The sequence below is a fragment of the Aphidius gifuensis genome, linkage group LG3 (genome assembly GCF_014905175.1).
Source record: "Aphidius gifuensis isolate YNYX2018 linkage group LG3, ASM1490517v1, whole genome shotgun sequence".
NCBI classification, from domain to species: Eukaryota; Metazoa; Arthropoda; class Insecta; order Hymenoptera; family Braconidae; genus Aphidius; species Aphidius gifuensis.
The window spans coordinates 11,628,878-11,642,517 of NC_057790.1; the positions used below are offsets into that span (position 1 = coordinate 11,628,878).

Genomic DNA, 13,640 nt, shown 5'->3' on the forward strand with positions numbered 1-13,640 from the left:
ACAAAATGATACATTTATTTCTTTTGATGTTGTTGACGTGTAGAATCAGCTTCGAAAATTTATTTTGAATAGCCCAACAATCTTCCAATAGAGTCTTCTGGTGTAAAATGAATACGTCTGTTACATTTTATTTCACTATGTAGCTCATTGTTATTAAATTCGTTAAATAGTATAGTAGCAGTACTATGAACTAATGCTTTTTGTATATTAATTCAAATATCCTCAATTTCATAACTTTTTGTTGGAATTGCAATCACTTTACATCCTTCCATAAATACTTTATTATTACCAATATCAATATGTGGTATAGAATCGAATGTTGTAAACTCGATAAGCCCAGCAACATAGTTTTTATTTGCTGACAACTCAATAGGCGGAAAGTATTGTCTTTCAAGAGTCGATGACCCATCTGAAAATGTCAACGTGAATGAATCATTCATGACTAATGATTATTTCAGAATTTGTAATGATTATTTATAGTCTCTTACCAGCCAGAAACTTGAGACATAGCCCAGGTAGGAGTTCTCGGGCTTGAACACCTGTGCCAGGCTTGTGCGAGGGTCGTGTATCAAGCCTTGGGAGCACAGGCTTGACACAAGCTTGTGCTCATTGTTTTCCCCGGCCTCACACGAGCCTTGTTAACACAGGCTTGACACAAGACTGACCCCGTTGTTTTCAAACGGCCTCACACAAGCCTCAATAATCCAAGCCTGTGTCAAGCCTGTGTTTTCTGTTTTGTTGCAAGAATATACAAAAAAACGGAAACAAGAGGATCCATTTAAGACTTGGATCACAAGCAGTAACAAAGGAATAAGCTATTTCCATTGTAAAATATGTAATAAACATTACAAGACAACTGGAGGTAAACTAGATTTGGTAAAACATGAAAATTGTCGAACTCATATTAATGCTTGGGGAGCCAAGTTAAGTCAGCTATCTATCTCAACAGTATTTGAAAAATCCACTTTATCATCAGTGCAAGTAAAAAATGCTGACATAAAACTTGCAGCTTTTGCAGTAAAATATGACATGCCATTCTCTACAGTTGGCCCACTAGTAGAATTGTTGAAAGATATATATCCTGATTCAATTATATGTCAAAAAACATCTTGTGATCGTACTAAATGCACAGCTATCGTCAACAACGTTACTGGCCAATATAGTTTTGATGATGTCGTTTGAGCATTGCAAACAAAAAAATTCTCTCTTTTGGTTGATAAATCAACAGATATTGGATCTGTTAAGCATCTTGCAATGCTTGTGAGATACAAAGACAATACAAAAATATAAGATCGTTTTTTAGCATTACTTAAAGTTTACGATTGTACAGCAATAAAATTATATCAAGAAGTGACAAGTTTTTTTGAGGAAAATAAAATTCCTTGGAAAGAAAATATGATTGGTTATGCCTTTGATGGAGCTTTGAATGTATCTGGTTGTAATCTTTCACTGGGAAAATTATTGCAAGATGATATAAAGCATCTTTTTCGACAAAAGTGTATTTGTCACTCATGGGATATATGTGCTAGCAATGCATGTAACCAGTTATCTCAAACTGCTGAAAGTCTTGTAAGAAATGTACACAATCATTTTAGGCATAGTTACAAACGAAAAAAAATTACAAGTAGTTCAAGAAATATTGGGCTTGAAGCCCCATAAATTGTTGCGATATCGTGCTACGCGCTGGTTGTCAATGCCCCAAGTTGTTGAACGATATCTTGAACAGTGGGATGCTATATTTAAATTTTTCAAAGCTGAAACAGAATGTGGTGATGATGTTCCTGCAGCTATGACGATATATAACCAAATGTGTAAACCAGACGTTGTCATGACCTTTGAATTTTTGGAATCAATATTACCACTTTTCACCAAGTTAAATGTTGAAATGCAATCAACTAGCACAAAAATCCATTTGATTTATGATCGTGTATCAGAGGTATATGAAACTTTTCTTTCTTCATTTCTTAAATGAGATTGTTATGAAAAAGCAAAGTCACTTGATCAAGTAAATTTTAAAGACCCTCATAATCAATTGCCAATTGAACAAATTTATTTGGGAGGCTCAAACTCGTATCATGGAAGGTAAATGTGAGCTGGATGGAAGAGGAGTTTAGGCTGAGAGCTAATCGATTTTATATTGATGCAGTTGATGGTATTTCTAAACGATTTAATTTTGCTAATGATTGTTCAAATAAATATAAACTAATGTCAATCATCAATCCTCACAAAACTATCAATGAACCAGCTAAGAAGCTATAGAAGACTATTGCTGTACTTGTAAAAGAATTTCCAATGCTTGTTAATAAAAAAAACATCAATGTAATTGATCGTGAATGGCATGAATTATTGGTATATGGTTTTGAAAAAAATTGTCCAACTGATGCATTAGAATTCTGGACTATGGTTTCTAATTTTCAATATGGTGATGGTCAACAACGGTTTCCCATTTGAACGAGCTTTATTTTTAACTTGATGATTTTACCTTATTCAACTGCAGCAGTAGAACGTTTGTTTTCTCAATTAAATTTAAATAAAACTGCTCTTCGAAACCGAATGGAAAATGAAACATTGTCTGGTATCATGCACACTAAAGCTTTGCTTGAAGGAAAAAAAGCATCTGAGCTTAATATTTCAAAAGACCTTTTTGCGCAACATAATTCCGCAATGTATACCAGGTAGTTATGAGAAGAGAAAAAATCAAGATGATCAAGTGATATCTTTAGACAACGCATGTGCTTTGCTCTTATAACAAACTTTTTTTTGGTCAAATACCATATTTTATTATTTATTTGGTATCTTAAAATTTTAAAAGTTGATTTTGAATTGAAGTTTTATAAAAAATAAAAAGGTATATAATATATATTCATATAAATTTTCTGAGGATAGCCGCTATAATATGTATGACTCTTCTTTATCAACCTCATCTACTTTGCCATGTGAATAAGTAGCAATATTGAATATATAATATTAATATTAACGTTCAAAAAAATAAAAAATTAATATATTTTTTTACACATGAATAAATATATCTATTAGATTTATAAAAAATTAATAAAAAAATATTTTGCATTGTTAGGTGTGTTATAATGAAAAATTTGATAAAATGCTAGGGTTTTTAATTTTTTTAAACCATCCAGATAAATCCAGACTTTTGCTCAGCCCTCTCCAGACTTCTCTTTTAGGCCGTCTGGCAACCCTGTTTCAGAAATAAAAAAAAACAAAACACAGTAACGAAAGTAATGATATTTATGCATTTATATAAATAATGATAATTTTCAAATTAATCGACTAATAATTATGTTTCTTCTTTAACAGAATGAACAAAGTAGAGATGATAACAACAAAAACTGAAAAAAAAATATAAAAAGGACATTTCCAAAAAAAAAAAATATATAAGTGTATTTAAATAAATATTTCTATTTAATAAGTTAAAAAATACTCACTTCAGTTCATTAATTTGATGACAACTTATACTTAGTTTTTAAATGTAATATCTAATAATCAATTATCGCAAAGTTAATATTCATGAGAACAATATTTATCATTGAAGACATTTTTATCATATTATAAGCGAATATCTCCTGGAATTATGTTTTTACGGAGGCTAGGAGCCAAAAAGGATCAGCCGTAGTATTGGATTTATCCCCCCAAAGAAAAGAAAGTTCATAACTTACAAACTAATTGTCGTAATGACTTCGAATTTGGCCTAAAAAGAGCGTCTCTGGAAATTTTATCACCCCTAATAAAAAAAAACATTATCTATTTAGTCATCTTTTTATTTTCTCCAAAAAATGAAAAACATTTTTTTTTTTTTTACGAAAAATACTATTCGTACGAAAAAAATTGAAAAAGGTATAGAATTTTGAAAAACAATTATTTTAAATCTAATATGAAACCTCTGTGACTACTCAATTTTGAGTTATAGCTTCTGCCGTTTTCATTTTTTAGGCAAGGTATAACCGTGATGAAATAGTGTAATGGACTTAATATTAGGCTTAAAACATGCGTATTTGAAAAATCTATCGCCTCTCTAAAAAACTTTTGATCTGTGAATCACATTTTTTAGAAAAAATGTAAAAAAAACGATTTTTTTTTTTTTTAAATTCAGTTTTCAGAAAAAAAAAAAAAAAATTGACTAAACAGATAATGCCCTTTCCTATGTGGGGCGATGGAATTTTATAATATGCGTTGTTTAAGCCTAATACGAAGTCAGTATTACAATTTTATCAAAAGTTACTTCTTGCCTAGTTTTCTAGTAATTTTTGAAAAACGCTCTAACTTTTGACAAAATCGTCATAGATACTTTGTATAAGATTTAAAAAGCATTTGTGGTAAAATTCTTCAACTTTTATTCAAGACTTTTTTCAAAAAAAATCGAAGTTTTCATAAAATAATAAAAAATAGAATTTCTGAAATATTTTTGTCATTTTCATTTCAAAGATAGAAAAAAATTGACTAATAGAAGCAAAACAAACCTCTTGAAGGGCGATAGAATTTTAAAAATCACGTTTTTTGAGCTTAATTTAAAGTCATTCTATTGATTTTAACGAAAGTTAAAGCTTGCCTTAACTCTACGTAATTCGAACGAAAAAAAAAAATAAGTAATTCATTTTGAAAAAAATAAATGTACTATTGTGTTATTGTTACTATTAAAAATCATTCAACAAATAAAATTCAACACGGCTCCAGCCGGAGTTTTGAGCATTTTTAATTTTCAACGGTAACGCGGGCCACACGCCCCAACAAACGTTACCAGATCTTTTTGTATAATTGAGTTTTTCTTGTTGACGTTTCACGTTTTCGGACAATATAATTTTAATAGTCACAAAAATCAGACCTTCAACCAATACTACATACAATCGATTTAACCAAAAAAAATATGTATTCCATTTCAATACTCAAATAATTCGAGATGCAATATTTTTAATTTATAACAAGTTGCAGAACTACCTTTCAAATAAAAAAATTCTTTCACAATAAACAAGATAAACGGGTGTGAATTTGTGCTTATAACTCACCGAACTGAATTCCATAACATTAAAAAGCCACATCGTTAAACTTAGGTTCAATATGACCATTACTATGAGTCCTAGTAATAATGAGTAGAGACACTTCTTTCGCCACTCATAGATGAACAAGTCCTTGCATAACAGTGATCTCTGGTTATTTTTATCCTTCGTTAGGAATCCATTTTCAAAAGCACCAGAACTCAATTGATCTGTTCGGTTTTTATTTGAAAGTCTGCATGAATTTCCGCTACGTTCAGTAGACCAATTTTCACGATTAAGCATCCTGAAAATTCAACAATCATTTAAAAATACATAGACTGGTTATAATTTATTATTGGGTTACTGGTAGACAGCGTAAATGTATAACGAAAAAAAATCATTATAAAATTTATATAGTACAAAATAAATCGATAAGCATAACTAAAGTTATATCATAATAATCGAATTGATTTGTAAAATTAACATTGAATCGACTCATTATCGATATCATACGTATAATTTATATATATTGTAACATAATTTATTATTTTGTTGATTTTCAGAGGTAATCCTCTAGAGGTGCTTCCCGTATGGACGGTCACTTTGATCATTTATTTGCTTTTGGTTAAGATTACATATCATTAGTGAGAGTTGATTGATTAACACTCGAAGAGGCTTTCAGCTGATCACTATGTACGTAATTAGACTTGGTAAATAGTTCGTGAAAATTCGATATCGATTCAGTCGGCTTGATATTTTGAACCTCAATATGAAAAAAAAAATCATTTCGATTCACGTGCAACAAAATCTCTGAAGTAAAATCATGAACTTATTGGAAATTTGATCAATCATTAGATTCACATGTACTCTCATGATTTTCTTCAGTTAGTGAAGAGGCGTAGCAACTGTCGAGCAATTTTTTCATTCACTGAAAAAAAAACTTCTGTTCGATAGAATTTTTGTTCTTGGAAATTTTTGATATTAAATTATGAAAAAGATGTCTCAATAGAAAAAAAAAAAAAATATTCTCAATTAAAACCGTAAATTTTTCTGAATTATTGAATATTCGATTCAAATTGAACCTTGAATTGTATTCGATAAGCGTAATACTCTTGTATCAAAGAAAAATTTCTTGAATTAATTACTCCAGAAGTATTGTATTAAAAAATTAATACAAATATATTATTACAAATTAATAATTTAATACAAGACACCACTATTTTGATTCATGACTGAACTGCCTTACTTTCAGAAGATGGCTTCTTGAATAAAATCAACCGACTACTCAATAAAATAACTTTATGTCATAATTTTTTTTGCCGTTTTGAAATTGATACTTCTAGTAACCCTAAGCTAACTCTTAAGCTAATTTGTAACAACCCTGCTGACAGCTATATGTTGTTACAGGAACTAATTAAGCTTAAATCAAAGCCTCAGTTGGATCAGTTGGCGACTGCAGTCTTCACCAAAGACAAAACTGTTATGCAACAGGAAAATTACCAACAAATAAAAACCATGATGAATTGACGTTTGGCTACTCGGAAAACTGACCTTTGTATAAGAGAGGTAAATGGATTTTATGTTATCAAATCCAGACATAATAAGTCCAACACTTTACCTCATCAACATTAAATTAACCAATAATACGTCAAAATTCGTATTTTTCGGGTCTATTTTTATTTATTAAAAAAACTCACCAACAAAAATTTTTTCATATACGGCTCAAAATTTTCGTTTTTTTTCATTTTATAATATATCAGTTTTTCGAAATAGTCTCTGTATTTTTTCATATAGTTTCTAACCAGGTTTGTGTGAAGTGTACTCGGCTGGCCATAAAAGCCTATGTATAACCTCCTTGAAAAATGTCAACTTTATTAATTAATTATAAAAACCACCGACAAAAAAATTATAAAAAAATTAGGGATTGTGTGTTATCCTATTTAAAAAAATCACTTCATTTCAGCTAACTTCACACTGAAAGGTTTTTATTTTGTTATTATTTTTTTTGTTTATTGTGAAATTAGCTGGAATAGAGTGATTTTTTAATTTTTTACGTAGGTGGGACGCTTCGCGTCGCCTACGTATTGAATTTGTCTAAGAAAAAAAAAAAAGTGTCGTAGCTCCTTAGCCAATAGACCTAAAGACTTCATATTATGATCAAAAGAAGCGTATTTTTAATACCTACAATTCGTATATTTTCGTTTTTTTAAAAAGCAATTATTAAAGCCGTAAATGCTAAAAATATCAAATTTGTCATTTTGTTTTTTTTCAAAAAAATTAATAACTCTTAAACTATCCATCTGATTAACTTTCACCGACTAATTTAAAGTTTCATTTTAATTTTATCTACAATTTGCCGCAAATTTGAACGCGATATCTTAAAAATTGACAGAGATATTGATGATTGAATACAAAATTTTATTTTCGGAGTCACAGAACCGATTAACATTGGGATCTGTCAAAATTACATTGAGACAGATTAGTTGCACGAAGTTGGCAGCCGTGCTCAGTACAACTCACTCACACAGATGAACCGTATTTTTTACGTAGGTGTTTAATATTTGTATTGTTGATTATCAAAAGATTTTTTTTTTGGTTTTTTTTTTTTTATATAATGATTATTGCAATATTACGTAGGTAGGATTTTTTTTTATTTATTTTTATTTTTATAAATTAAATATACACATGTATTAACTTTTTAATTATTTTTATTTTTATAAATTAAATATACACATGTATTAACTTTTTTTTTTTCTTTATTTTTTCATGTCTTGATAATAATATATTTTATATCAACAAAAAAAAAAAAAAAAAGTATACCTAATTTTTTTTGATAATTGTTTATCAATCTTTTTATCATGATCACTGTTTTTTGTTCTTTCATTAATGGAAAAAAAATATTATTCAAAATTTTATATAAAAAAAAATTAGAAAAAAGGTTTTTTAAAGTAATTCTAAAAGTCTAAAAGCAATCTAAATCTAAAAGTAATTTTCTAAAAAAAAGCTGTTTAAATTTTGGTGGTTGTTTCAGAAGATAAAAAAAAAAACTATGTTACCGATAAATAAATTTTTTATCTTTCATTCGTTGTTCTGTTGCCGTACTGTGAACATCCATAGTGCCTCATTATTTTATTATTATTATTGCATCAGATATCTGTGGTTATCAGTGGTTATTGTTAATAAAAGAAAAACTACTCAATCATTTGTTGTTGATATTATTTATAATAAGCATTGGTGATTTGTATTGGTTTATTACGTATAGTCAAAATAATATTTTAAAGGTAAGTTTTACTATATAAAGTAGAATAAGATAAAAGAAAATAACCTATTTTAGTCATTAAAACAATAGATTGAAAAAAATTAATTACTTGTGTTTCAATTGATAGCACAACATGATGAATGACATTCAGCGTAACCTAGTAGAACGCAAAAGAGCTGAAGAAAACAAAGCTAGACGTTTGCAACGGCTAGCAGCTCGTCGTGAAGCTGTAGAACTTGAACAACAACTATTAATTGAAGAAGAAATTGCCGAGGGTATTATTCGTGATCCTGAACCAGTTTTCAGTCAGAATGATAATTCTGCTGGTGGACGTGGTGGTAATACTGCTGGTGGACGTAGTGGTAATTCAGGTGGAGGAGGTGGTGATAATTCTGATGGAGGAGGTGATGATAATACTGCTGGTGGAAGCAGTGGTAATTCGGGTGGAGGAGGTGGTGATAATTCTGATGGAAGTAATAATTCTGCTGGAGGAGGTGATGATAATACTGCTGGTGGACGTAGTGGTACTTCGGGTGGAGGAGGTGCTGACAATACTTCTAGTGGACGTGGTGGTAATTCAGGTGGAGGTAGTAATTCTGCTAGTCAACGTGGTGGTAATTTTGGTGGAGGTTCTGCTGGAAGAAGTGGCACTGATCATAATGATGAAACGAATGTTTCTGATATTTATAAACAAGAAGCAAAGTAAGCTACAACAGAAAAAAATAATTTAAAAAAAAAATTGAATAAAAACTTGAACTTTGAAATTAATTATTTTTTACAGAAGGTAAGCAAAGAGGTTTTCACGTTAACTTCGTGGCGAAAACGATCAAAATATCAGTAATGACCAACGTGTTGGAAATTTAGATAGGGGCAATCCATATGGTGGTAGACGTGATGGTCGTGGTGGACGTGGAAGACGTGGTGGACGTCGTGGAAACAACGGTGGTGTTAATTACATTTTTTATTCTCGTTAACTAAAAACGAAACATAAAAACTTTAATGACAATATTATTGATCATTAAAGAAGATATTTAAAAAATATCTGATTTATTAAAACATCAATAATATATAACAATTAATTAATTGTTATTAACAATTATTGATGATTACTATTCTAAGTTGATTCATAAATTAAAAAAAAATATATCACAAAAGTTTATCACACAAAACTATTTCAAGTAGAGTCTTGAATGAAAGTTTTTTTTTTTTACTTTGTTATTTTATTGCATAGTAATTTACTCCAAGTCAATTTTCAAATTTAACAAAGAAAAGTATTGCAATGCGAGTCTTAAAATAAGAGTAAAAGTGTAAGAATAATAATTATTATTTATTTCTAAATGGTATTGCTGCAGCATGCCATTATATAATATTATATTAATAAAATATACTTATAAAAAATGAGTTGAAAGCTCAAAATACTTTTTTTTATAAAAATTAATACGTTGAAGCAAACTTTAGAATAATTAATAATAAAGTATTACTCTACCATAGTCTTGTTTTTTTTTGTTGATATTTGATTTGATGATATTTATTTGTTAAGACAATTTATTGAAACAATCCAACAAGTGAACAGATACTTATTGATAATTCAATACTTCTGTCATTTCAACTTGACAGCATGATTGGAAAAATTTTGAATGAATTTAATCACATATGATGTGGTGTTTTTTTTTAATAACAGCAAATTGTGATATTTCAGCAACATTTGCAAGATTATTTCTTTGATTAGTTTCTATGAAATGATCACTTGTTAATAGAATAATATTAAATGCATCTGGTGATACAATTGCTACATTTTAGAAATGATAGTATAAATAATTACCAATAATTATATATATATATATATATATTTGTTGAATGGCTACTTTGGTGACATCTTTTTTTTTTTTCTGAAATCAATGAAGGACATCACAATGAATAGTGTCTTTTCGAAAAAAATTAAATATACTCATTTTTTCTAGAGATACGGGCAATAAAGCATAATGTGTCTACTTTGGTGACACTAGTCAGTAAGTGGTGTGGCTACTTTGGTAACATTTTCTATGTCACCAATCAAGCCAATTCTCCTATTACATATACATACTGATGTCACGAAAGAAGCCACATGTTATATAATAATGAGTTTATACGAATAAATATATTAATTGTCTAGATTCGTGACTTTTTTTATACAAAACATCAAAGTCCACGAAATTATGTTCAGATTTATATAATTAAAGTTTAGGTGAATGAATTTTACTAGTATTGATTTGAAAAACGTTAAAACTAGTGTTTGACAAAAATACGTATTATCTTCAAATTTTGTCTTGTATTTGTCGTATGTTTTCCGTAGTAACGTACAAGTTTCCGAACATCTATTTTCTATGGTTTTTTATTTTTTTTCTAAATTATTGCATGGGTCAGGGTCAGATAATGTTAAAACCAGTGTCTCGGAACGAATCCCAGCAGTTTTGAAGCTTTTTCATGTGATTTCAGTTTTTCTACTGTCACCAATCTATCCACTTGACAGGAATTTTTAGTTTCGTCTCGTCAAACTGAAAAATAGAAACTTTCTCATAACTAACTGTCCAAGAGACTTGAAGATTCCAGACAGGTTACATTCGATTCGAGCGTATGAAATATGACAAAGAATATCTAATTCGAGTCAATAACTGTCGTGTAGTCTTCGTTTTTGTCGTAAGTTTTTTATAGTAACGTACGAATTTCTGAAACGTTATTTTTCCATAGTTTCTGATTTTTTTCTCAATTATTGCGCAGATCACGATCAAGAAATGTTAAGACCAGTGACTTAGGAAGAATCTAAGCAGTTTTTAAGCTGATTGACGTGATTTCTGTTTTTTCACTGTCACCAATCTAGCCATTTGACAGGATTTTTAAGTTTCGTCCAGTCGAACTAAAAAACAGAATCCACCTGATTACTAACTGTCCAAGAAACGTAAAGCTTCTAGACAAGTTGTATTCGGATCAGGGGTTTGGAATATGACAGAAAATGTCTAGTTCTAGTCAATAAACGTCGCTTATTCTTTGTTATTGTCATATGTTGTCCATAGTAACGTACGAATTTTCGAAACGTTAATTTTCCATAGTTTCTGAATTTTTTCTCAATTATTGCTCAGGTCAGGGTCAAGAAATGTTAAGACCAGTGACTTGGAAAGAATCTCAGCAGTTTTTCAGCTGATTGACGCGATTCCTGTTTTTTCACTGACACCAATCCAGCCTCTTGACTGGATTTTTAAGTTTCGTCCAGTCAAACTAAAAAACAGAAACCACCTGATTACCAACTGTCCACGTAACGTAAAGCTTCTAGACAAGTTGTATTCGGATCAGGCGTAAGGAATCAGAAATAAAATATCTAATTCTAGTCAATGAACGTCTTGTATTCTTTGTTCTCGTCGTATGTTTTCCATAGTAACGTACGAATTTTCGAAACGTTAATTTTCCATAGTTTCTGAATTTTTTCTCAATTATTGCTCAGGTCGGGGTCAAGAAATGTTAAGACCAGTGACTTGGAAAGAATCTCAGCAGTTTTTCAGCTGATTGACGCGATTCCTGTTTTTTCACTGTCACCAATCCAGCCACTTGACTGGATTTTTAAGTTTCGTCCAATCGTACTAAAAAACAGAAACTCCCTCATAACTAACTGTCTAAGAAAATTAAAGCTTCCAGAAAAGTTATATTAGGATCGGGGTATGGAATATGACAGATAATGTCTCGTTCTAGTCAATGAACGTCGCTTATTCTTTGTTATTGTCGTATGTTGTCCATAGTAACGTACGAATTTCCGAAACGTTAATTTTCCATAGTTTCTGAATTTTTTCTCAATTATTGCTCAGATCGGGGTCAAGAAATGTTAAGACTAGTGACTTGGAAAGAATCTCAGCAGTTTTTCAGCTGATTGACGCGATTCCTGTTTTTCCACTGTCACCAATCCAGCCACTTGACTGGATTTTTAATTTTCGTCCAGTCGAACTAAAAAACAGAAACCACCTGATTACTGTCTGTCCAAGAAACGTAAAGCTTCTAGACAAGTTGTATTCGGATCAGGCGTATGGAATATGACATACAATATCTAATTCTACTCAATGATCGTCTTGTATTCTTTGTTTTCGTCGTATGTTGTCCATAGTAACGTACGAATTTCTGAAACGTTAATTTTCCATAGTTTCTGAATTTTTTCTCAATTATTGCTCAGGTTAGGGTCAAGAAATGTTGAGACCAGTGACTTAGGAAGAATCTCAGCAGTTTTTAAGCTGATTGACGCGATTCCTGTTTTTTCACTGTCACCAATCCAGCCACTTGACAGGATTTTTAAGTTTCGTCCAGTCGAACCAAAAAACAGAAACCACCTGATTACTAACTGTCTAAGAAAATTAAAGCTTCCAGAAAAGTTATATTAGGATTGGGGTATGGAATATGACAGAAAATGTCTAGTTCTAGTCAATGAACGTCGTTTATTCTTTGTTATTGTCGTATGTTGTCCATAGTAACGTACGAATTTCCAAAACGTTAATTTTCCATAGTTTCTGAATTTTTTCTCAATTATTGCTCAGGTCGGGGTCAAGAAATGTTAAGACCAGTGACTTAGAATGAATCTCAGCAGTTTTTAAGCTGATTGACGCGATTTCTATTTTTTCACTGTCACCAATGTAGCCACTTGACAGGATTTTTAAGTTTCGTCTAGTCAGACTGTGAAACAGAAACTCCCTAATAACTAACTGTCTAAGAAACTTAATGCTTCCAGGCAAATTATATTCGGATCTGTCGTATGATATATGAAAGAAAACATCTAGTTCTAGTCAACGAATGTCGTTTATTCTCAGTTTTTGTTGTAAGTTTGTCATAGTAACGTACGAATTTCCGAAACTTCAGATTTTCATAGTTCTTGACTTTTTTTTCAATTATTGCTCGAGTTAGTGTCAAAAAATCTTAAAACCAGTGTCCAAGAACAAATCTTCGCAGATTCAAATCCGATTCACGTGATTTCTGTTTTTTTACTGTCACCAATCTATACAACTCATGGGATTTTCGAATTTCGGTTAGACAAACTGAAAAAAAAACTCACCGATAATAATCAAAAAACAGAAAGCTTCTAGAAAAGTTGTATTCCGATAAAGCTGGTTAAATTTGACAGAATATCTTGAGTACCAGGCAACAAATGTCGTGTATTCTTCGTTTTTTTGTCATAAAGTTTCTCTCATCACGAAAATCATTGTTACCATTTAATATACACATCAGTAATTAAATGTTACCAAACTAGCCGGACGGTATATACTGGCTAGTTTCGTAACTGTCACCAAACAGTACAATTGGTCACGAAGTGTACAGTTTCGTGACTTACCTTGTTAACAGTGAATAATTCATAGATATGATGTCTACATAGTATCTTCCGATAT

At 30.5% G+C, this 13,640-nt stretch overlaps 1 protein-coding gene across 9 annotated transcripts in view; it reads right to left on the minus strand.

Moving 5' to 3' along the window:
- The window catches only part of LOC122851932 (zeta-sarcoglycan-like), a 119,098-nt gene that overhangs the window by 35,418 nt on the left and 70,040 nt on the right, over window positions 1-13,640 (minus strand). For all 9 annotated transcript variants that reach the window (XM_044151455.1, XM_044151457.1, XM_044151458.1 and 6 more), the window contains one exon: window positions 5,019-5,292. In XM_044151455.1, coding sequence (XP_044007390.1) covers window positions 5,019-5,292 — 274 coding nt within the window. The remainder of the gene's footprint in view (window positions 1-5,018; window positions 5,293-13,640) is intronic.